The 21,321-nt window shown below is 46.3% G+C and overlaps 2 protein-coding genes across 3 annotated transcripts; both read right to left on the bottom strand.

The window, feature by feature from the left end:
• Window positions 1-5,990: 5,990 nt before the first annotated feature.
• On the bottom strand, window positions 5,991-6,674 carry LOC127011066 (protein pygopus-like). The gene has a single exon (XM_050888158.1). The coding sequence runs from the start codon at window positions 6,672-6,674 to the stop codon at window positions 5,991-5,993; it is 684 nt and encodes a 227-aa protein (XP_050744115.1).
• LOC108035775 (zinc finger SWIM domain-containing protein 8 homolog) lies at window positions 6,570-20,760 on the bottom strand. 2 transcript variants are annotated; one of them, XM_050884770.1, is made up of 9 exons: window positions 19,861-20,760; window positions 19,146-19,768; window positions 12,849-13,091; window positions 12,634-12,794; window positions 12,255-12,565; window positions 7,463-12,184; window positions 7,055-7,393; window positions 6,832-6,981; window positions 6,570-6,765 (listed from the first exon to the last, which is right to left on the bottom strand). In XM_050884770.1, the coding sequence occupies exons 2-9, from the start codon at window positions 19,399-19,401 to the stop codon at window positions 6,699-6,701; spliced, it is 6,249 nt and encodes a 2,082-aa protein (XP_050740727.1). In that variant the 5' UTR covers window positions 19,402-19,768; window positions 19,861-20,760; the 3' UTR covers window positions 6,570-6,698. The 2 variants fall into 2 exon arrangements, with proteins under 2 accessions (XP_050740727.1, XP_016966973.1); XM_017111484.3 differs by having other exon boundaries at window positions 12,849-13,088; window positions 19,146-20,760.
• Between the last annotated feature and the right edge of the window lie 561 nt (window positions 20,761-21,321).

Below are 21,321 nucleotides of genomic sequence, written 5' to 3' on the forward strand. Positions count from 1 at the left end.
ATAAGATTTTTTATTTATTTCTGCATTTTGTATTAAATTTTATCAAAATAGGAAGACTATATAATATAGCTGTTATAGGAAAGATCGGAAAATGGGTGGGAAAATATTATGAAACAAATTATAGCTTCGGTGTTTTTTTGACATATTATCTTATAATATGGGAATATCATTTTTAAATTTTTAAGAATTTCGAATTAAATTTAATAGAAATCGGACGACTCTGTCAAAAAACAGTTCGAGAAATAATGAAATAACATTTTTTTTTAATATCACTGAAGCTAGCAACAAATATCACATGGTGTTACTCACGTAGATTATTTTTTATAACTGCAAGGGTAAAAAAACTTCGGCTTGCCTGTAGGTGGTGTGGCTGATAGGGTTGTTGACAGGATGATTACCTTAAGACATCGCCTACACTAGACTTCAGGAAGGAGCCTTTTCTAGTGGCGATTGTAAGGATGATTGCTGGGAAAGCGCAAATTGGATCCCCTGTTCCATGTGGGCAAATGAACAGACCAAAGGTGTTTATGTTTTTTTCTTCTGTTTTGTTTTTTTTATTTGAGTGTTTTTTTATATTTTTTTCATTTTATTTTCATTTTTTAAAATGTGTTCATTTTAGTTCTCCTTTGCTGTGTATATTTTAATTTTCCTCATTCATTTTTTTTTTTTTTTTTTAATATAGTAGATATATTGCATATTAAATTAGTTAATAATAATACGCTGCTCTAACCCTTTTCCTCTCGCTCCGTCACTAACTCTGTGTGCTGTTCTCGGACCATTTGAAAATTATTGAAATTCGAAAAAAACTTCTTCAATTTCTTTACACGGTTAAAAATCATTGATATACACTAAATTTCTGTTTATATTCTGTTCATATATAATTTGGTTCATTAATGGTCATTTTGTTTATTTTATTGTTGTATGTTTGAATATATAAAATAAGCTTTTTAATTTCCATTCTTATTATTCGTTCTGCTCGTCTTTTCGTAATTTAATTATTTATGTATAATTAGTTATTTTTATATTATTTTCTGTTTTACAATTTGTTGCTATACTTTAGAGAAGATTTTGTTTTTACTTTCGCTTTTCATTTATTTTTTATTAGCTTGATTTTGGCAGAGTTTATGTTTTCTGTTTTGTATGTTTGTAAAAAGTTTTTATTTTACTTAAGAGAACTGTAGTTGTTTAACTTTGTGTGTGTCTTCGAGTTTGATTAAAGCACTTTAGCATTGCAGTGTTGTGTTCTTGGTGTCCTGTGTGTGGCAATGAATTAAAGCTTTGCATGCATGTTAGTTTCCGGCTAGTGTTGGGTAACGCTGTTCACTTCCGTGAACAAGATCAAGATGCTCACTCACATGTCAAGATGTTCATTTGCTGCTTGATAAGTTGTTCCCCGCTTACTTAATCGGTTTTCCTGCTCACACTTTATAAATTGCGCCAAGTTTATTTCCTTATTCGATTTTTACTCCTTGATCTGTTTAATTAGGTTGCCATTTCAATATATGCTATTGTATAGTAGAAGCTAACTGAAAATAAAATGTTTGAATGGTTAAAGACCGAAGGGGAGTTACTGCAACTCTAATTCACAAAATGAATGAGCATCTGAGCAACTGAACAAACAATAACAATAGGTGTGAATGTGCTCAGTTGCCTTATCATGGGCTTCCCAACACTAGTTTCCGGGGACGTGGCTGGAGGCTGCGACCAAATGTTGGAGACAGTTTGAAATGAAGAAACTCAACAAAATCCGCCAGAGAAGTGTGTTACGTTTTTGCTTGTTATTTACAGCGATTGGTAAAGAAAGTCTTTCCTTTTGTAAAATTAGTTGTTCAATGAAAAATTTCTCGTCCTCACAATGGGTTCTATTCAAGCTTTAAACTTGCCGTTGCTTCTCTGTGTATAAATATTTTCTGTTGCTTACTTTAATTTTCTATTTTCCGCTTTTCGTAATTACTTTTATTTACTTTCTTGTTAAAAAGAACACTTTTGTAGCGTTTCTACGATTGTTTTTTTGGTTTAATTTTTATTTCCGATGTCGAATAAAACGCTAAAATACGCAATGTAAATAAGTATTGTATATATATATTTATATGTATGTATATATATATTTTTGTATATATTATTTTTGCATGTTTCTGTAGGCGTATATATAAATAACGTCGCTTCATTGTATATATATATGTCTATATATATGCGTGTGTATGTATGTATATATTATATGTTAAACTTTGCGCGTTCTCCATTCGTTTGTTTAAACTTTTTAGCAAGCAATTTATATTGGTATATATTAATTATTTAGTTTTTACAGTGCAAAAATGTACAAAGAGTCGCGAGCGCAGAAAAGCGGGCAGTAAACGAGCACAGAACTGTGGGATTCCCCTGAGTGGAATGCCGGACATTCTGCCGAGGATCCCCGCTTCCTGTCCCCCTTTTCATTCCGCTTCCGCTCACTTCCCTCTCTCACAACAAGAAAATCATATCTAGGTTTCGTCTCATAAATGATAGAATTTCATAAAGCCTAAGATCGATTGCTACAAAAAAATGCCCTATATTTATGGTGTATATTGTATATAATCTATATATTTCGAGTGTTCTACATGTAACTGTCTTCATAAGTTTTTAAAGTATGAGGTAATGTTTTATTTCCGACTTAAGATTAAATTTTAATTTATGTCCGCGTCAATTTCAATATGTATCTGTAAATATATAAGAGGTGTCTATATGTGTAGTGCAGATTCGAAGGGGAAGCTGATTGCAGGTTGATAAAGCCGCACCAAAGGCTGAACAGGTGCTACACAGGGTTACAGTCCTCCTCATATCCTTGGCCGCACCATTCCATCCCGGCTCAGCTCCTGAATTCATTTCGTTTCCTTGCGGGTGTATGCTGTGCATGGCTATATACACGCCTGTGTGCGAGATACTCTCGAGATTGTGTGGGGTATTGAAGTCCCACGACCTTACGTACAAAACTAAATCAAACCCGGCTTACTCAAATCAATAGCAACATAAAAAAGGACGTGGTCGAAAATGGTTTTAAGAACATAAATTCTCAGATCTATGCTATTTTAGTACAATCCTGGGATTTTCTCTGAAATCAACAGTTTCCAGTAAGCCATGGAAATGATTTAAATAACTTGTTGTGTTTGGTAACTTGTTGTAAACTCATGGTGTAGGCGGTGATTTCGGGATCTGTGTATCTGGATTTACGGAGTGTTTAAGTTTAGCTTGGAAATTGGTTCACTACGCTTGTGTAAAATATGCGCTATATGTGATCTAAAGGCTAATCGGCTACGTTAACGTTATGTTCGCATTTATTATTTTAAATCGTTTGGTATTAGCTTTTTCGTTACTCTCCAGTTATTGTTATCGAGTGGCTCAAGTCAATGGGGAAATGGTTTCCATGCGTCCGTCCGTTGCATGCCCATATTTGAAGTGATCACTTTCGCTCCTCGATCGGTTTGCTTGCTGGGAGTATTGATATTTTACAAATATTAATGGTGAACAAAGCGAGAAGTCGTCGCCGTTGTTTCCAAAGTGGTATTTCTTTTTTCACGGAAAAAGTCAACTATAATGTAATTTAAAAACGTCTTGTTAATTTTAATTTACAGATTGCGCTCGTTACTATATAATTAGATTAGGTTATTTTCTGTATTCTCTCGCTATTTCCTTGTATAAAATACTGCCTACTAAATGTTTACAAATTATGCGATTGCTTTCAGAGCCCGAGTCCGAATCGATCTGGACTCAATGTAACTTCATATACGCATCGGAATCGGTTGTGGGCTTCTTCACTCGTAATAATACAAAAACACAAAGAAGTTACAATACTTATATAAGACATCGTCCATATTTACAACCTTTAAGCGGGGACTGAGGCGTTCCAATCCACGGACGCTGAATCCTAAGAAGCTCAGGCCGTCTGCACTCAAGGAATTTGAAGGTGCTTGCAATCGTGTATACCTATTTATGTATAATATTTGTGTAACATTACTGAATCCTCAAGAAAGTGGCAGTTTTCATTTAGTTTGAAGTTAGGATAGAGTTCGGACGCGCTGGATTGGAATCATTGGGTTGGGTTGCATAGCCGCAAATAATACCGAAAACAAGTCAAACACTGAGAAAAAGAAACATCGAAAATGAAAGCAAATGAAATTCGTAAAAATGACACTTCGGTAAAAAAGGTTTGATCTGAAAAAGAAACCAATAAAAATAAAACCAACAAAGATTGTTTAGTGTGTTTTTGTTTCGTTTTTTCGCTTTTCGCTGCGTTTTGAAATAAATCCAAAAAACCATATTTATTCAAAACAGCATAATTGTATATAATAAAAAAAATTATTGTTCATCTTTTTTTTTCGTTTTGCTTTTTTACTTTTGTGTATATAGAATTTAATGGTTTAAAATATGTATGTTTTATATACGTTGTATACAAAGCATAAAAAAAAAGTTTAAAAGTTTTAAAGTATAAACAAAATTTGTAAAGCAAAAATATATTTTTTCATTTGTTTTTGTTTTTTTTTTTTTTTTCGTTTAATTGTAAAAATATAAACTCCTCTGAAGCTAAACTGGTTTGCTTCACCAACAAAAACCATTTCTTTAATGTTGTATATTTTAAAAAGTGTGTGTGAACAAAACGATTTGCGATGTCTAAAAAGCTGTTCGATTTGTTGTCTTTGCTCTGTTGTTATCGTGGGGTAAAACGGAGACAGACAAGTGTGTTTCACGTCAGTCGAAACTGAAGAAATTCTCGCAGTTTGTCCCTAATATTTTATACCTGCAGTTCAGCTGCATAGACCTAGATATACATTCCTCATATGCAGCTATATGTGGGTGGTTGTCGTGAGCTCAGCCAAATAAAACCGTTTTAAAAACTAGATTTTAGTCATTTTCAAAACGATTTTTGGGCCCATGCACTTCCACTTGCCCACATTTGTCAAACGAGTTTTCTCCATTTGCATTTATACACAATTAAAAATTATTACTTTTTTTGAGATCTTTTGCTAGGTAAATATTAAAAACAAACTGCTCAGCCGAGAACTTCTACTGCGTCGACCATGCCCATGCATGTGGTGTTGGATATTGTTGGTCAAATAAATTTGAAAATCCTAAAAAATTGCTTAACCACAGGTATTAAATATGTATAAGGGTGTACATAGGTATAGAAATCGTTCATTCTCGGTTACTTAAGACTACAAAATATATATATAAACAATGAATAAAATGTCGTTTGCCTAAACTAGAGAAGGTTGGTGTTTTTACGTTTTGCGAAGCTGGTGTTATATGAAAGGAGGTCGAATTACTTTAAATTATATATAGAGATATGGTTAGGGGCTGTAGGCATATATGTATAAGTCCGAGTTCATATAACTGTAGGTGTAAAAACTATCTGATAGATCGTCTATAAATACGTTAGTTTAACTGAACACATTTCTGAAAAATCAAACAGAGTTTTCCATCTCCTATGGTTATTGGTGTGGCATGCGTGGGTGTGTGCGCGTGTGTGGGCGTCGGTTGTTGTTGTTGTTGGCAGATATCTCAGTCTAAAAGTACACACTCACATACGCACACACCACGCACGAGAAGTGGCCCTTTGATGATTATATACCTTGATTAATTACGAAAAAAAAACCCTAAAGAAAACTCAAGTTTAAAAATAAAAACTATGTTTAACATGAACTAAGTGCGGTGGTTCTCGGGAGGGGAATGGCTGTGCACGTGATTAGAGGAGCATCAGCAGCAGCAGCGGTACGACCGTGATCAGCAGCAGCACCAGCAGCCAAAGCCAAACCCAAGTGCCGATGGCATCCTGCGCAGAATCCTCGGCTGCAGGCACAACCGCTGCCGGCTGCTGCTGCAGCTGATCCTCCTCCACTTTTTTCGACGCCGCTGCCGCCATGTTCTTGAGGCCACCTAAGCGACCACGCTGCATCAGGAGCAGCAGGCGCACCAGCCGCTGAAGACCCGTGCCCGCGGGCAGTGCCAGCGACACGTTGTTAAAGTTGCTGATGGTAGTGGCTCAGCGACTGCAGTTGGTACTGATGAGGATGTGGGTGCGGGTGCGGATGGGGATGGGGATGCGGGTGCGGGTGCGGTTGGGGTTGCTGCTGTGGATGCGGCTGCCCGGGTGGTGGAGGGTGCGCATGACCGCGGGCATGGCTATGCATGTGCAGTTGCCGCGTGCTGGGATAGTAGTTAGGCATCAGCGAGTGATAAGCGATCGCTGCTGCCGATCGGCCGTTGTTGTTGCTGATGTTGAGCGGCGGTGGTGCTCCCAGTAGCGGCGGTCTTCGCTCCAAGCGCTCCGATCGCTCGTAGCCGGGTGTCGGTGCTGCTGTAGCTGAAGTTACTGATGCTGCTGGTGTGTTGTCCCCGGGTGCTGCTGCTCCTGCTCCTGCTGCTGCTAGTCCCGCAGAGCTGCTGGTCGGCGTTTCAAGCAAATGATGATGCCTGTGGTGATGGTGGTGATGATGATGGTTGTGCCCGTCGCTAATGCCGATGTTGATGTTGCCGCCGTTGCTGTTGCTGGCGGCGCTGCTGGTGCTGCTGATGTTGTTGTGATTGCCAGCGCTGTTGTTGGCGCTGCTACCGCCAGCCGGCGTTGTTGCCTTGCATTCTGCTGTGACCGTTGTCGCTGCAGCCGCCGCCGTCGCCAATGTTGCTGTTGCCACTGCCGTCATCAGATTGCAAGAGTCAAGTCTTTGTCATTTGGAGTTGCTTTGTAGAGCCGCATTGATCTGGGTCCACAGCTCTTTCTTGCACGATTTGGATCTGGAAGAAAACAATAATTCAGATTCAGATTCCTGGATTTGCAATCTATATGGCACGCTTGCTTACCGCTTGATAGACTGCAGCCAGTCTTTGAACTGGGCGCTGCCCTCGGGTGTGATCTGGAAAGCGGCGCGGGCCGCCACAACGATGCTGGCAAATTCCTCATAGTCGCCCTGGGTCAGATGGTACAGCTTCTGATGGATGCACTGAATATACCTGAAGCCATGAAAATACCCCACCCACATTACATGAAGATCATCACTTTTTGGAGAACACCTAGAGTACTCACATCTGCTGGCACTTCTGGACGAGCGGTGTGAGCGCAGAGCGCAGGTGCTGCATCACCAGTTGGTGGTTGTTTCTGCCCAGGTAATGGGCGGATTCGATGGCCACGTCGTGCAGCACGAACGGACTTACGATCGAGTTGACCGCGCAGATGCAGAACTGGTGCAGATACTGGGTGCCCAGCTTCTTGCTAATCCGCAGCAGCCACTTTACATCCTCCCCGTACGGCGGGTTTCGGGCGTACTTCGCCTGCGGCCGGTCATCGTGAACGCGTCGCGCTAGCGTTTCCATAGCCAGCATGCCCACGTTGTAGGCGGCCAGCAGATACCGCAGCTGGGTGGGTCTACATAACGGGAGCCATTGATTAAATAACACTTAAAGTAGTTTCGAAACGAGGAATATTAGTACTCACGTGAATTGATGAGGTTGTCGCTGCCGCACAGGTGGCTGTGAGGGCGGCTGTGGCTGTTGTTGCGGTTGCGGCGGCGCCTGCTGCATGAAGGGGTACACGGGATGTTGGTGCTGATGCTGGCGCATAGGCATCACGCTCACGCCCACTCCGGGTGGTCCGTTTGGAGGCGGAGGCGGCGGTGGACCATAATAGCCCTGTGGCGGTCCCATCGGGGGGCCCGGAGGACCCGCCTGCATCGCCTGGTACGCCTGCGGTGGCAGCGCCTGGAATGCTCCCGGCAGCGGTGGCTGCTGGAAGCCAGAGGGCGGCTGGCCCGGATGACCCTGCTGCCCGGGATGGCCCGGTGGCGCCTGACCCGCCATCTGAACCTGTTGCTGCTGCTGTTGCACCACCTGCTGCTGCTGTTGTACTTGTTGTTGCACAACCTGCTGCTGCTGCTGCGGATTGGGCGGCTGCTGGGGCGGCGCCTGTTGGTAACCACCGTAGGCTTGCGGGGGCGGCGGAGGTCCCGCCGAGATGTACATTTGCATCTGTCCGGGCGGGTAGCTTAGGTTGTGGTGGTGAGCGTACAAGCCCTGACAAAAGCTGTACGGTGGATACGGCGCCAGTCCGAGCGGAGCCAGTGAGGCGACGCCCACGGGCTGGAACTGGGCCTGCGGATTCTGCACAGAGCCAACTACGGGCGGAGGCACGGCTACAGGGAGTCCTGGTCCGGGACCCACTCCTCCTGGCACTCCGGGATTGGGCATACCGAGCTGCTGTTGCTGCTGTACCACCTGCTGTTGCTGCTGCACCGCCTGCTGTTGCTGCTGCACCGCCTGTTGCTGCTGCACTGCCTGCTGCTGCTGCTGGAGCTCATGCTGCTGCTGCGACTCGATCAGGGCGCTCAGACTCACGGCCGAATGGTCCATGGTGTCGTCGTGTGGCTCGTGCTCGCTGTTGTTCGGCGTGTTCCGCATGTACAGTTCGTACCAGTAGCGAGCCACCTGGAACAGCACCTCCGGATAGACACCGCCGCCCTTAGCAGCCGTCTCCACGGTGATGCAAGCCCGCTCCAGCATCAGGTCGCTCTGCTCCTTGCACTGCAGAATCGCGCGCTGGATCTCGTTCGGATTAAGGGCAGCTGCATGAGGCAGAACAGACAGGGCCAGCTCCGCCGCCGGGTATACCATATTGCTGTCCCATCCACGAGACGCGCGATCCGCCATACCAGCCGCTTCGGGCGGTGTGAGGTGCGCCTCCCAAGTGTCAATGAGAAAACTAATTGCTGGCGCTCCAATCTCCATGGCTTGTCCCAGGATCCACGAGACGTGCGACGAGTAGGTCCTGGACAACCAATTGGGACTAACGCAGTTGTGCAGACCCAGAGCATACAAGCCCAACTGGAAGGCGCACATGTGGAGAGCACGATGAGGTCCATGGTGATTCTGGCTGGTGCTCGCCTGAGTGAAAAGCGATGTAGAACTATTGCCGCCGGCCTTCGTCAGCACATTTTTGGCCAGCTCGAACATGAAGTGGGCACTGGCCTCCGAAGGCTGGTTGGGTATCGAAGGGTATGCCCTCTTTCCTTTGTAGCGGCTCTCCTTACTCCGGCTGCTGCTGGAGCTGCCACCACCGCCGCCACCTCCTCCACCGTTGCCTCCGCCACCGTTTCCTCCTCCACTACCGCCACTGGGATTTCCATTGGGATTTTGACTCCCACTGGCCGTAGTGCTGCTGGAACTAGGTGTTCCCGTGGTTCCCGCGGCATTCGGTGTGGGAACTATGCCTTGGCCTCCTCCCGACTGGCTGCCACTGCTGGCCATGCTCAAAGCGCACATACTCAGCTCCAGCTCGGCGCTAGTGGAGCTGTGTGGTCGACTGTTTCCTCCTACACTGCCGTAATCCGTTGGCAGAAGCTCGCACAGATTGGCCACCGGATTGCAGTTGGAGGAGGCGCACCCAGAGCCACCTCCATAATCGTGCTCCTCCCTGCGCGTTGGCTGATTATTTGGCGTCCTCACTGGTGGATTACTGGAGTAGTATGCGGGCAGAAGGGGCGCATTTAGAAGCGTGTGTATGTCCCTGTCCAGCAGCTTCTCCATGATCTTGGCTATTTTGCGGGGCTCATCCTTGTAGTGGGAAAGCAATGTCAGAGCGAGATCTCCACGTTGCCGGCGGGTTCCTTCACACAGCAGCGGATGCTCTGCTTCCGAGACATTGGCTTTTAGTCCCAGAGCTGCCACTGCAGCATCGAATCCAAGGCTCTCATCGCTGTTGTGCTTGTACAGCAGTAACCGGGCGCCCGAACTGACAACCGATTTCCCTGCCGCACCTCCTCCGGCGCTTGAAGAAGCCACGCCAGGGCCAATCGTAGACCCACCTGCAGGGCTGAGGGTAACCAGGGCATCGAAGATAAAAGTGGCCAGGTTGATCGGCAGCAAAGCCTCCCCTCGCGTCTTGAAGGTTCCACTGCGCAGCTGCTCCGCACGCTCTCGGATTACCTGCAGCTCTGCGCATCCCAGCGGCAGACGCTTGAGCAGGGCCAGAATGTCCGCCTCCTGGTTGGCCAACTTCACCTCAAGGGGTTTGGTGCTGGCTGGCGGCCGTGGCATCTCCAATGCGAACAGACATATCCGAAAACCAATGTGGTAGTGTTCCGAATTCTCAGACAGCACTGTGCATAGGAAAGCGCATTTGGACAGTGTAGCGGAGGCCACGACTGTCAGCTGATGTGAAATGGGATTTACATTCTGCTTCTTGCCCTTTCTCTTAGGCGCGGGTGGCAGTTCCAGGAGGAGATTGGGTGGGTTGGCCAGCATCTGCTCTGCCAGACGTACAGCCAGAATGCAGGCCTCACCGCCGTGGCCGTGAGCATGTAGTCCCTCAGCTCTGGCCAACAGTATGTCCCAGGCGTCTTCTGTGGGTCGGACATTGGAGAAGACATGCGGTTTGTCGCTGGAGGCCGCTACTGCTGCAGCCAGAGTTCGGGATGCGTGCGCGGATGAGGTGCAAGGCTGGTCCACTGAAGCACTCAGTCCCAGTGCTCCCAATCCTCCTGAAGCGCTGGTTACAAGATGAGGTGTAGTGGGCATCACAGGCACCGACGAGCTAGCGGCCAAGGCGGCTCGAGCTGCGGCCGAAGTGCTGGGCACTGGCGTGAGATCTCCTCCAGCTGTGGCTCCCGCTCCTCCCTGTACTGGTTCTCCTACAGCTGACCCACCGGTTCCACCCACTCCACCTGCTGATCCACCCACTGTTCCTTGGTTAAACTCGTCGCTACTGCTGCTGAAGGACTCATCCTTGCTCAACCGACGAGGTGTCTGCTGCACAGCACCTCCAGCTCCAACAGTAGCCTCCTGACCAGCCATCAGCATAGAGGATGTGGAACTGTTTGAGCTTCCCGAAGCCGTCGAGGCCGAAGAAGATGCCGAGGAAGCAGACGAAGTGTCCGATGTGGAGAGGACTTGTTCTACGCCCACTGCGACACCCACTCCCCCTACTGGTGCCTCGTCCTTGCTCTGCTGCGACACTGCATCAAAGCTGCTCTGCGAGTCCGACTCCGTGAGGGCCGACTTCTGGCCAGGCACAACCGCTTGTCCAGGGGGGCAGTAATTGTGACTGCTGCTGGTGTCGCCGCCGAAGTCATCGTTCTCACAGAATCCCTCGCTGCTGGTACTTGAACGATTGCCATCTGCTGCTACCACCACCTTGACATTTGCCACAGAGGCATTGACGCCTGCCGAGCCACTTGGGAGCTGCTGCTGTACGGGATTCACTTCGGCGGTCGCTGCTCCCACAGAGTTGTTTACTCCTCCCCCTATCTGACCAACACCTGCGACAGCTCCTGCCACCCCAACGGAACCCAGTCCCGTGGAAAACCTGCCTGATCCTCCGCCAGGCAAGTTCGCTGAGCCCTCAAGATCGCTCGGATTTGTATAGAACCGTGACTCCCGAAAGGGTCTGTCTAATCTCTGCTTAAAGGCTCCCGGGTGCACACTGTGATCGCTGGAGGCACTAAAGTAGTTATAGTGCTTGTTGTTCGTCATCAGCGCTTGGGTGGCATTCAGCTGACCCGGGTTGTTGGACTCGCCCTTGAGGTCCGTGTGCTTAAAGCAGGTGAAGGGTGAGTAGTAGATGGGATTCGTGTCGTGGGTGTGCGTCACCCCGGGAATGGGGTAACCCTCCCAGTCCAAGTAGCACGCCTCGATGGCCGGTTTGAAGCCGATGAACAGCTCCGTCTCGGACCGCGAGTTCTGCTGGTGCTTGTTAGTGTACGACGACGGCATCATCCGGCTCTTGACCACCCGATCGAGTATCTTCAAGTGCCAGGCCGTGAACTGCGCGTGCAGCATATCCCGCTCGTCCGGCGCCAGGCCGGGATTGAGCGCTGCCAATCGCCACAAGGCCACTATTTCGTCGCACAGCGAACTGCAAGCGTGCTGCAGGGCCGTGGAATTGGAGTGTGTGTTGGAGTGCTTACCGCCCGAATGGCCGTGGGAGCCCATCATCAGCGCCAGCTTCGTCTGGAACCACCAGATCAGTATCTGATCGCAGTACAAGCACTCCTCCGTAATGATCTCCAGCAGACGCACTGCGTTCCGGTCGCAGCGCCTGTACATCTCGCGTACGATCGAGAGCAGATTCCACATGCCCTCCGGTTCACGACCGCGCAGCGGTCGCAGCAAAGAACTCCACTCAGCCGCCGCCGGGGGAGCCGAGTTCGTCAGATAGTTCACATCGCTTCGAATGGAATATACAAAAATATACATAAGTAATGGAAGTGCTGGGGAAAGAGTCCTCTAGCTCTCACCTAAACACAATCGGGGCGGGCAAACAGAATTTGATGAGGATCCTTTTAATGTTGTTATGCAGCGTCTTCTCGTCTAGATACCAGCTGGTCTGGTCGTTGATTGAGGCCCCAGCCGTGGGATCCGGTGCGCCGCACACTGTGTTGATCGCCGTGGGCTGGGCGCTGAGCAGCTCGTCTAGGAGCCGCTGGGCCGTCGGAAGGATCTGCTGGGGCAGCTCGCTGATCAGATACTGGGCGAACTTTTGCAGCTGGTCACGTTGCAGGCGGGTCAGCGACTCGGAGACTGGAGCCCGCAAACAGACTTCCTGTGGCTGCAATGCGAGGAAAAGTTGTTAACTTGAAGAAAAAGGTGTACTTATGCAAAGCCCCCCATACTTACGCAATGTATGCGATGCAGACAAACGGCGACTACGTGGGAGCACCAGTAGGCGGACGAGGTGCAGGTGCAGTTGCAAGAGGAGATGCGTCGACGGTCGAAGGTGACGGCCACATTGAAGTAAGCACGCGGCGTCTGACTGACGCTGGCCGACAGATGAAAGCCTGCAATTGGATTAGTTAGCACTGTCATTTGCGCTCAGAGGTATGCAAGCTCACCTATTTGCAGCGGATCTTTGACGGCCCGCACCCGAAACAACGAGTCTCCGCGGTTGAACTCGTCCGCCGAGCTGTTGGCCAGGCAGGAGTACAACCGGATGTCCTCCTCGTTGTCCGGAAAGCTCCAGAACGCAATGCGCAGCTGCAGCTGCTCTGGCACCGGCGGGTACACGTGCTCCACGAGCTCGAACGGTATGTAGGAGGCAACACAGCGGGCTGCCAGTTCGGCCAATGTGGATACTTCTGGAAGTAGGCAAAGAAAATATGTAGTACATCTGAACTTCGCCTCCGGGTGGAGTCCTTCTTTGGGATATTCCCGTGCATCAGCTCTGAAAATGGAATTTTCACCAAAACACCTTTTACTTAGCTGAAGGGACTGCTTCTGAGATTTTACACCTCATCATCAATTATCTAACGACGGCTGCATTAATTGCTTTTAATTATTTAATTTCTAACTTATAATTTTAGCAACCAAAGTAAAAGGTTCGAAATTAGGGCAATAGCCTGTCAAAACCTCAAGAGAAGCCAATGCTAATATTTATTTATTGTAGAAAATGTCAATAATTATCAATCGTAAAAGAAGTCAATATTTAATTAATTGATTAATTATGATGTTAATATTTATTAATTACAGAAGAGGTCGATACATATTAATTATAAAAGAGGCCAATATTTTAATTATTGGATTTTCAATACCTATTAATTATAGAAGATGCCCGAGACTAATTCCACATTTGCACTAATGCGAGAAGAGCCACATGCGTGCACACAGGCTCAAATACGCATGTCAGGCATTTTATTAATTAAATAACTTTTCTAAAGCGTACGGCCAACGACCAGAGAAGAGAGGTCAGCATCGGGGTCATTGTAAGGGTCTAAAGAGACGAACTTGCAAAACCACACCACAATTTTTACACTTCACATTTTAATCTGTCAGCTGTCCATGATCTTGCTAACAAATGGTGAGATTGAAAACATTTTGGCGATCAGATAGGTACTAAAACATAAAATAAAATAAACGGTTATAAAAGAGATCTGTTTAGGTGCGATTAAACTTATAATACTGTATTATTTTGGCTTTACGGTGTTAAAAATAAATTTAAAACATAAATTCAATTAAAAATAATTTTTATGAGTGTGTCCATCTACGAAGTCAACCGAAATAAGTATACGACTCCAGTATTGATGGGCAATAGTTTCTTGTTTCCTATCAAATTTTACATAAATCCACTTCCCCTTAAGTTGACACTAGTGTTAACAGGGGCCTAGACCTGAAATCCATTAGTCTCATCTAGCGAGATGGAATAAATAAAAGACGATTCGTCGTTCTTGCCGTGAGAAAAATACATGGGCCTCAGCCACGCAATTTTCCCCTGCGTCAACCAATGTCATTATCTTTGCAGCGCCATTGAGTTGTGGATAAACAGCAATCCACCGAATTGGCATGCAAATAAACAAATGGCAATGGAAGAGGGGACCTGCATTTTAAAGGTCTTATTCCCATTGACTTTAAAGCCCAGCACACAAGAGACAAACAAACAAAAACCCCAAAGCATAACAAAGAATATCGGTCTTGTTATTGTGTGGTATTTATAATGCTGCTGATGATGCAGCCGCCCAGGTTCAAGTTCGCCCACGCAAGTTAGGTATTCGAGCATAGGCAGATCCCGAGTAATTCGCTTTCAATTGGAATCGTTAGCCTGGACACGACGACGCACATATTCCTCTTTTAACTATAATCGACAAACCAAACAAAGGCAACCCGTCCTTTGGATCTTAAAGTACAGCATTTAAACTTTTATTTAACGTTGCAAAATATTATGTTAATTTAACAAATCAAATATTTTAAAAAGTAAAGATAGCAAGGGGTAGATTGGGCATTCCTAAAACTATTTACTAAACGAAAATTAAAAAAAAAAAAATAAAAAATTCGAACTTTTAGTGGGCACCGGTGTTTGAAACCCCTTAAAATAATAGCCAACGGCGAGCAGCCATAAAAAAGCCATATTGCCAGCACTGGACCAAAGAACTCATTGTTTTGTTTGTTTGTTTGTTTTCTTTCGCTCGTTCGTCGGTTCGTTTGCCCCCTCCCATTCTTCGTGCCCCCTCCCCCGCCCGCTGCCCTGTCAGCGCTTAATTTTCAGACACTTTGGCACCGCAAGCGCTAACCTATTGCTCATGCCAGTTGCCTTTGAATACACAGAGCGAAAGAGCGGCTGAGAAAGAAGTGAATTTTCCTTTGGTAAAAAATATTAAGTTTTTAGTAGGTAATTATGTGTTGTGGACATGGTTTTTACCATCTCTCCAGAACTACTTAAGTGCATAAGTTAGCACATATCTTTTGATTTAAACCGTTGAGAAAAAGATACAATTTCATTTGGTACTAAGTACATTTTTACTAAGTATTTATGCTTTGTAATCATGATTTGTTTACCATGTTGATCCTAAGTCTCTCAGGAACTATTTGGGACACATCTCAGTAAGCCTTCAAACTTTCTCATAGCTAATTTTCCCATATTAGTGAAAAGTGGCTGTCTGTTTAGCTTATATTCAAATATTATTAGATATATAGATTTATTTCTTTCTGTTAATGAGACACCAACCTTGTCCTTGAGCCTTTTAAATTGTTATTATTTCCTGCCCTTTTGACCGACGGGTTCGAGGAAGGCAGAAATCACAATGATGTGCATTTGTCAGATGGAAAATCGGATAAGCCTGCAGGTAAGGGGCTTAGCTGGTTCAGAACGGCCGCATGAGTCAGATTGATTTGATTGAAGAGTTTTAATGTCCGATTCGTGTGTGTACGTGCTGGGTTTCTCTTCGCTGCTCCAAGGCTCCTGCTTCCCCAAACTGGTTTCCTCTGGGCTCGCGCTGTGCCTGCCCCTGCGTCCCTTATGCATTTTTAACTTTAATTTGTTCTCCAGTGCCACATAGGCCCCAACAAATGAAACACAGAGCATCGTGCTACAGTTAGTTGCCCGTCAAAGTTGGGCAAGAGGTGCTGAGTGTCGAACTACGGCGAATGCGTTGGCCACGCCGGTCACCACGACTCACCGCCACATCTAATGTTGCCCAACACCTGCTAAACAAAAGCCAACTTTACAATGCAGGAATGTTGGATGGACTACTGGTTGGTGTTTTATGACAACTACACCATCGTAACGTCTAGGAGCATATGATCACAGGCCATTTTTGCTGGGCCTCGTACTTTGAGGTGCTTCGACACAAAACGCCGAATAACCAAATCAACTGACGCAAAAGAGGGGTCAAAGTTCCGACGAGCGTTGCTGCACGTGTGCTGCAGTTGATTTGGCTGCGGAAGTGCACGAAACTGATACTCCGGCAGGCCCGGCCTGCGAGGAGTGAAGCGCAGAGTTCAGAGCCGTGGCTCCGTGCTCCGGGCTCAGCTGGCCGCTGTGCAGTTTCCGCTCGAAATCGACACCGAGCGAGCCTCGACCCACTAATTAGATGATGACATGTGGCAGCGCCGACCACTCGGGGCACGCACACACGGCCGCGCACCTCTCACGGACACGGGCCGCATTGTCAGCACTGCAGCGTGACCACTCCACGGTTTCGGCTTAATTGGGGTCATTGCATCGCACCGCATCGACGACGCTCTGCGTTCCGCGTTCCACGTTCCACGTTCTGCGTTCATGCGGGGCACTCTGCGAGCCCACTTGATCTGGGAGCTAGGATCGGGGTCGTCGGAATGGGCATTATGGATTCCATTTCAATATACTTGCTCCTGTGGGCTAGGGACCCCTTTATTCGTGACATCACAACATTGCAACACTCTAAGCTCTAAATTCCTAAAAGATGTTAAGCCTCGAACTACCTGCATCGAAACATGGAACTCCAAGTCAAATCTTGGGCATCAGATCGGAGGATCTGCGGATCTGCCGTGCGTAGGGGGAACTACGGCCTCTCGTCCGCGGCGTCGTCTTTAGTTTTATTACATCCCCTGGGGCAGGTTGGGATGGTATCCTTGAAAAGGTTCTTTGACACAACAAAGCAAGGCTCTGTACGCCTCAGCATCGCCGCCGATGGCTGCGTCGGCTGCGGCAGAGCCTTCGTTTTGTGGCCATATAGTTTTTGCTGCGGTTATTATGTCGTTCGAGCATGAAAATGCAGCTGGCTTTGCCTTTACATACACACCCAGCCGCAGGGCTGCCGCTTCAGCTATTTTCCGGCCAGAGCGGTCCCAATAACTTTTAAATCATACCTTCATGTGAATATACTACGGCATGCTGAAAATCTTTAACACGACGCCATCCATCTCAACTCATTGCACTCGGAGTAACTCTCAAAGCACCTTAGTAAATCAAGAAAGCAAGAAGCCCCCGTATTTGAAACCCGTCAGTGCGAGGGAGATGGAGATAGGCATGCAGCAATCGGCTGTGGCCGAGGTAACACTTTATTAGCTTATAACTTTTTAACGAATGCTCCGATTTAAACCAGTTTTGGCATGCAGTTGGAAGGTGAACGCTTCTACCCAATTCATACATTCCCTCAAATTTGTTATCCCCCTTTACTAACGACAAGCATACATCATTCTCGACTTTGTTTAAAATAAATAATAAAGGACCACAGAGAAGACTACTAGATGGATCGTGTAGTCCTTTTCTTCCCACAGAAATATAGCTCGAGCAAACAAAAAATCACACGAACGCAGTGGAATGCGCAAATGACGAAGAGGAGTGGAGGGAGAATAGCGACGAGGGCGAGCTGCGCAGTCGCAGCCAGATACAGCCATTTATTACATAAGGAGCTGCGACTGCGCACAGGATACCGAAAACATGTAAAAACGTTTCAGCAGGCCAAAAACAATGCCCTTCATACGTACACAAACGTAATAAGCCACGAAAAAGACAAAGGAGGTGCCACAAAAAGGCAAAAAGAACAGCGAATAAAATAAAACGTTGCCAGCTAAGTCGTGATTTTGACTGTAGCGATAAGAAGAGGACCTCGAGGAAAGGCGAGGACTCGGAAAACACAATTGCAGACAGACCATCCACAATTACAGCGTGCCTCGTTGTTGCGCCCAGGCGAATTTTACAGAACTCACCAGCGGAAAACGGTCACGCGTGTAATTGCAAAGGGACAGTGTGGCAGGGCTTCTTTTGCTTGCAAAATTGTGATTTGTAGGCGTTAAAGGGGACGTGGAAACCAAGTTTGTGACGAAAACGGATTCTTCATTATGCAACAAATACACTTTCTTGACTAGCGAATCTATACAAAAGCAGTAAAACTGTAGTTACTTATATAGAGCTGATTCAAACAGGTTAAACGTAATGACACCAAAATCATCTTCTTCAATGGCCGCAAGTACGCGCCCCCCAAGCAACAATGAAATAAGGTGACAACTCTGGTTTTCAGCTATTCATCAATCCTAAAAAATGTGGACATTCTCTAATTTAAAGCAAGAATACGGCGTCTTGTGCTAGTGTTCTTCGGTGTTACGTGCTCTCAGCTGAATCCGGAGGAAAAGCTGACTCAGGCAAAAGTAGGATACTTTTTACGATAGTGCTGCTTTCTGGAAAAGCGGAATTTCTTTGATGTCATCTATAAATTTAAAAAATATTCTCGAGACTCGTTAATACCCAGGGTAAATTTATTTATTAGGCAGGCGTCATACGGCTAACGTTGACGACTATAACACAACCGTATTTCAATACTTTCATAAGATTATTTTATTTAAGACAAAGAACACATAAGCTGACAAAAGTCTCTATACGATACACAGTTTTTCTACCTGGCAGAGCCCAAGTACTTCGTAAAATCGAATGATGCAGTTTTCGGCTATTTTATTCAATTCAACCGAACAAATGTAAGAACAATCGATTCTGACCTTGCCAAAAGTGCACCGTACAGACAACCTTAAATGGCTTCTGTTGAATTTTCAAACCGCTCAGACAAGTTTTCAAATAGTTTGGGCATTTTAACTTAATGCCTAATATTGTGAATAAGGAATGAAGAACTAAATTAAAAACATGAAATTATTATAATAAAATAAGGCGACAACTCTGGTTGTCTGCTATTCAGCTATCGGTTGAATTGCTGAATTTATTAAAAATGGAGTTTGTATGAAGCAGCTGATAAACAGCTGAGCCATTTTCACCAACTTGGCAACTCAACAGTTTGGGGAATACCCTAAATAACAATGTGTGGATGCAAACGTAATACCTTTCCAGGTCTTAGAAGGAAGGTAAGCTTCGCACTTGAATTGACAAATATGCACAGGATAGTGGTGCGCTGAAACACGGACCTAGTGGGTCTTTAAGGGAGGGTACTCACCATAATATCTGCCGCAGGTGGATGTGCTGGCCATGGCCGCTCCACTGCCGCCCGGCGCGCACGAACTGGAGGCACCTGCTCCGAACGCCATCGCCATGCTGCCCATGCCGCTCAGGCCACCACTGCCTGCACCGCTGCCCGCAGCGGGCTTCTTCCAGCCGCGCCAGTTGTTGCACAGCGACTCCGGTTCGGAGCTCCAGCTGCACAGCGAGTCCTCCTCGAAGCGGATGGAGTCGTCCGAGCTGAAGCGGTCCATTTCCTCCGGATTCCACTCGTTGGCCGCTGCCCCCGCTCCGTCCCTGCCCGCTCCTCCGCCTCCTGCTCCCTCGGCGCCAGCGCCGACTGCAGCCGCTCCTCCGCCTCCTCCATTGTTGTTGCCGCCACCGTTGTTGTTGTTGTTGTTGCGGGCAGCGGCGGCCACAGCTGCCCCGCCTCCAGCGTCACCGCCTCCTCCTCTGTTGTTGTTGCTGCCGTTGCGATTCGCCAGCGTGAGGCTGAGATTGTGTGTGTTTACAGTTGCTCCTTTTTCAGCTGCTCCTGCTCCCCGGTTGTTTGTTTTTGCTCCGCTCCGCTCGTCTCTCTCGCCTGTGCTCCTCTCTTTTGGATGGATGTATAATGGATCTCTGCCAAACCGAACGCTCAATTTAAAATCGTGTAAAAGGCGAATTTCTTTTGAGCGCTCTCCCCTCTCTCTCTTTGTCACTCCGCTTCTCACCTCTCTCTGCGTCGCTCTCTATATGCTCGATTTGCTTGTTGTTTAATTAACTTATTTACTGTAGATTTATGCTTAGGGCTTTAGTTTTAACTTTAGATTAGGGAGTTTAAAAACAATTTTTGTTTATATGTACAAAATACGTTCAGTGCGCCGCGGTCTCTGTCGCTGCCTCTGCCTCTGCCCGCGTCGACTGGGACTGCTATTGTTTGTTGTCGTTGTTGTTGCATGTGAACTTTTTCGTATCCCCCACCGAAAGAGAGAGCGAGATGGGGCTGTCGACTGCCAAAATGAGAGGACCAATTTGTAGTTGTGTTGTAGGGGTCTCCTAGTCGTTGTTATTGTTGTTGCTGCTCCTCTTTTACACGCTCCGCTCTTTCCACTCTCTTCGCCGTTAATTATTTTTTCACTCCTTTGCTTTGTGGCTCATCTTCGCTTTATCCTTCGCGCTCCCTCCCTCTCCCACACTGCTGCCACTCACTCTCTCACTCTCACTCACACAGCAGTAGCAGTAACAACAACGGTGCACACAACATCAATATATTGGATATATATCAACACTTTTTCGCCTGCGTATTCGTCTGTGTGTGCATGCGTGCGCTTGTCGATTTTCACTGCCTTCTTTTCTTTGTGTGTATATGCGCTGCGCGATGTGTTTGTCTGCGACTGTGCGTGTGTGTGTGAGTGAACGAAATGCGTTTAAGGCGAACGTTTATTAAAATCCTTAATTCCTTGCTGGGATCTGCCACCACCGAAAATTAAAACGGCCATGCACGCGTCCTCCAAAACGGCCGCTCTCGACTTTGCTGGCCGAGTTACGAATTGTTTGAAGCTACGCACGGGTTTCGGACACTTTTACACGGGCTTTGTTTTTAGTAGGCATGTCGAAAATATATCAAATTATCGATGTATCGATACTCGACTGACATTTCAATTAAAGAAATATTAACAAAGTGATAGTTTTGGGTCGAAATATCGAATATCGATAGTATTTGAAAATGATGTTTCGTCCTTTCTGTTCTGGAAACGCTCAAAAGATATCTATGCCAGGGCTAGCGCTAGCTATCCTTATTACTCCTGGAAGTTGACAAGGAAATTATTTAAAATCCTTTTCTCGGACAGTTTTCCTGGCCAAATTTGTGATAATTGCATCAAAATATAAAAAGAACTTAAGCTGAAATTGATTTGATAAAATTTGAGGATTTCTTGAATTTCTTCATACCTTGTTTGTTAAAGCAACATATTAAGGGTACTGTGCGCTGTGAATTTTAAATGAGCGACCTGTGATGCCCTTTCCCATTGAAATGTAAATATTTTTAAAATATATAAAATAACATCGATATTTTAAATTGATATTTTCAAATATCAAATTGAAATTTTTCGGCAGCCCTAGTTTCAAGCCTTCGCGACTATCATTCCCTAAAACCCTAAGCAATATCGATACACACGTCCAGGCCTATCGTG

Source organism: Drosophila biarmipes, chromosome X (assembly GCF_025231255.1).
Source record: "Drosophila biarmipes strain raj3 chromosome X, RU_DBia_V1.1, whole genome shotgun sequence".
NCBI classification, from domain to species: Eukaryota; Metazoa; Arthropoda; class Insecta; order Diptera; family Drosophilidae; genus Drosophila; species Drosophila biarmipes.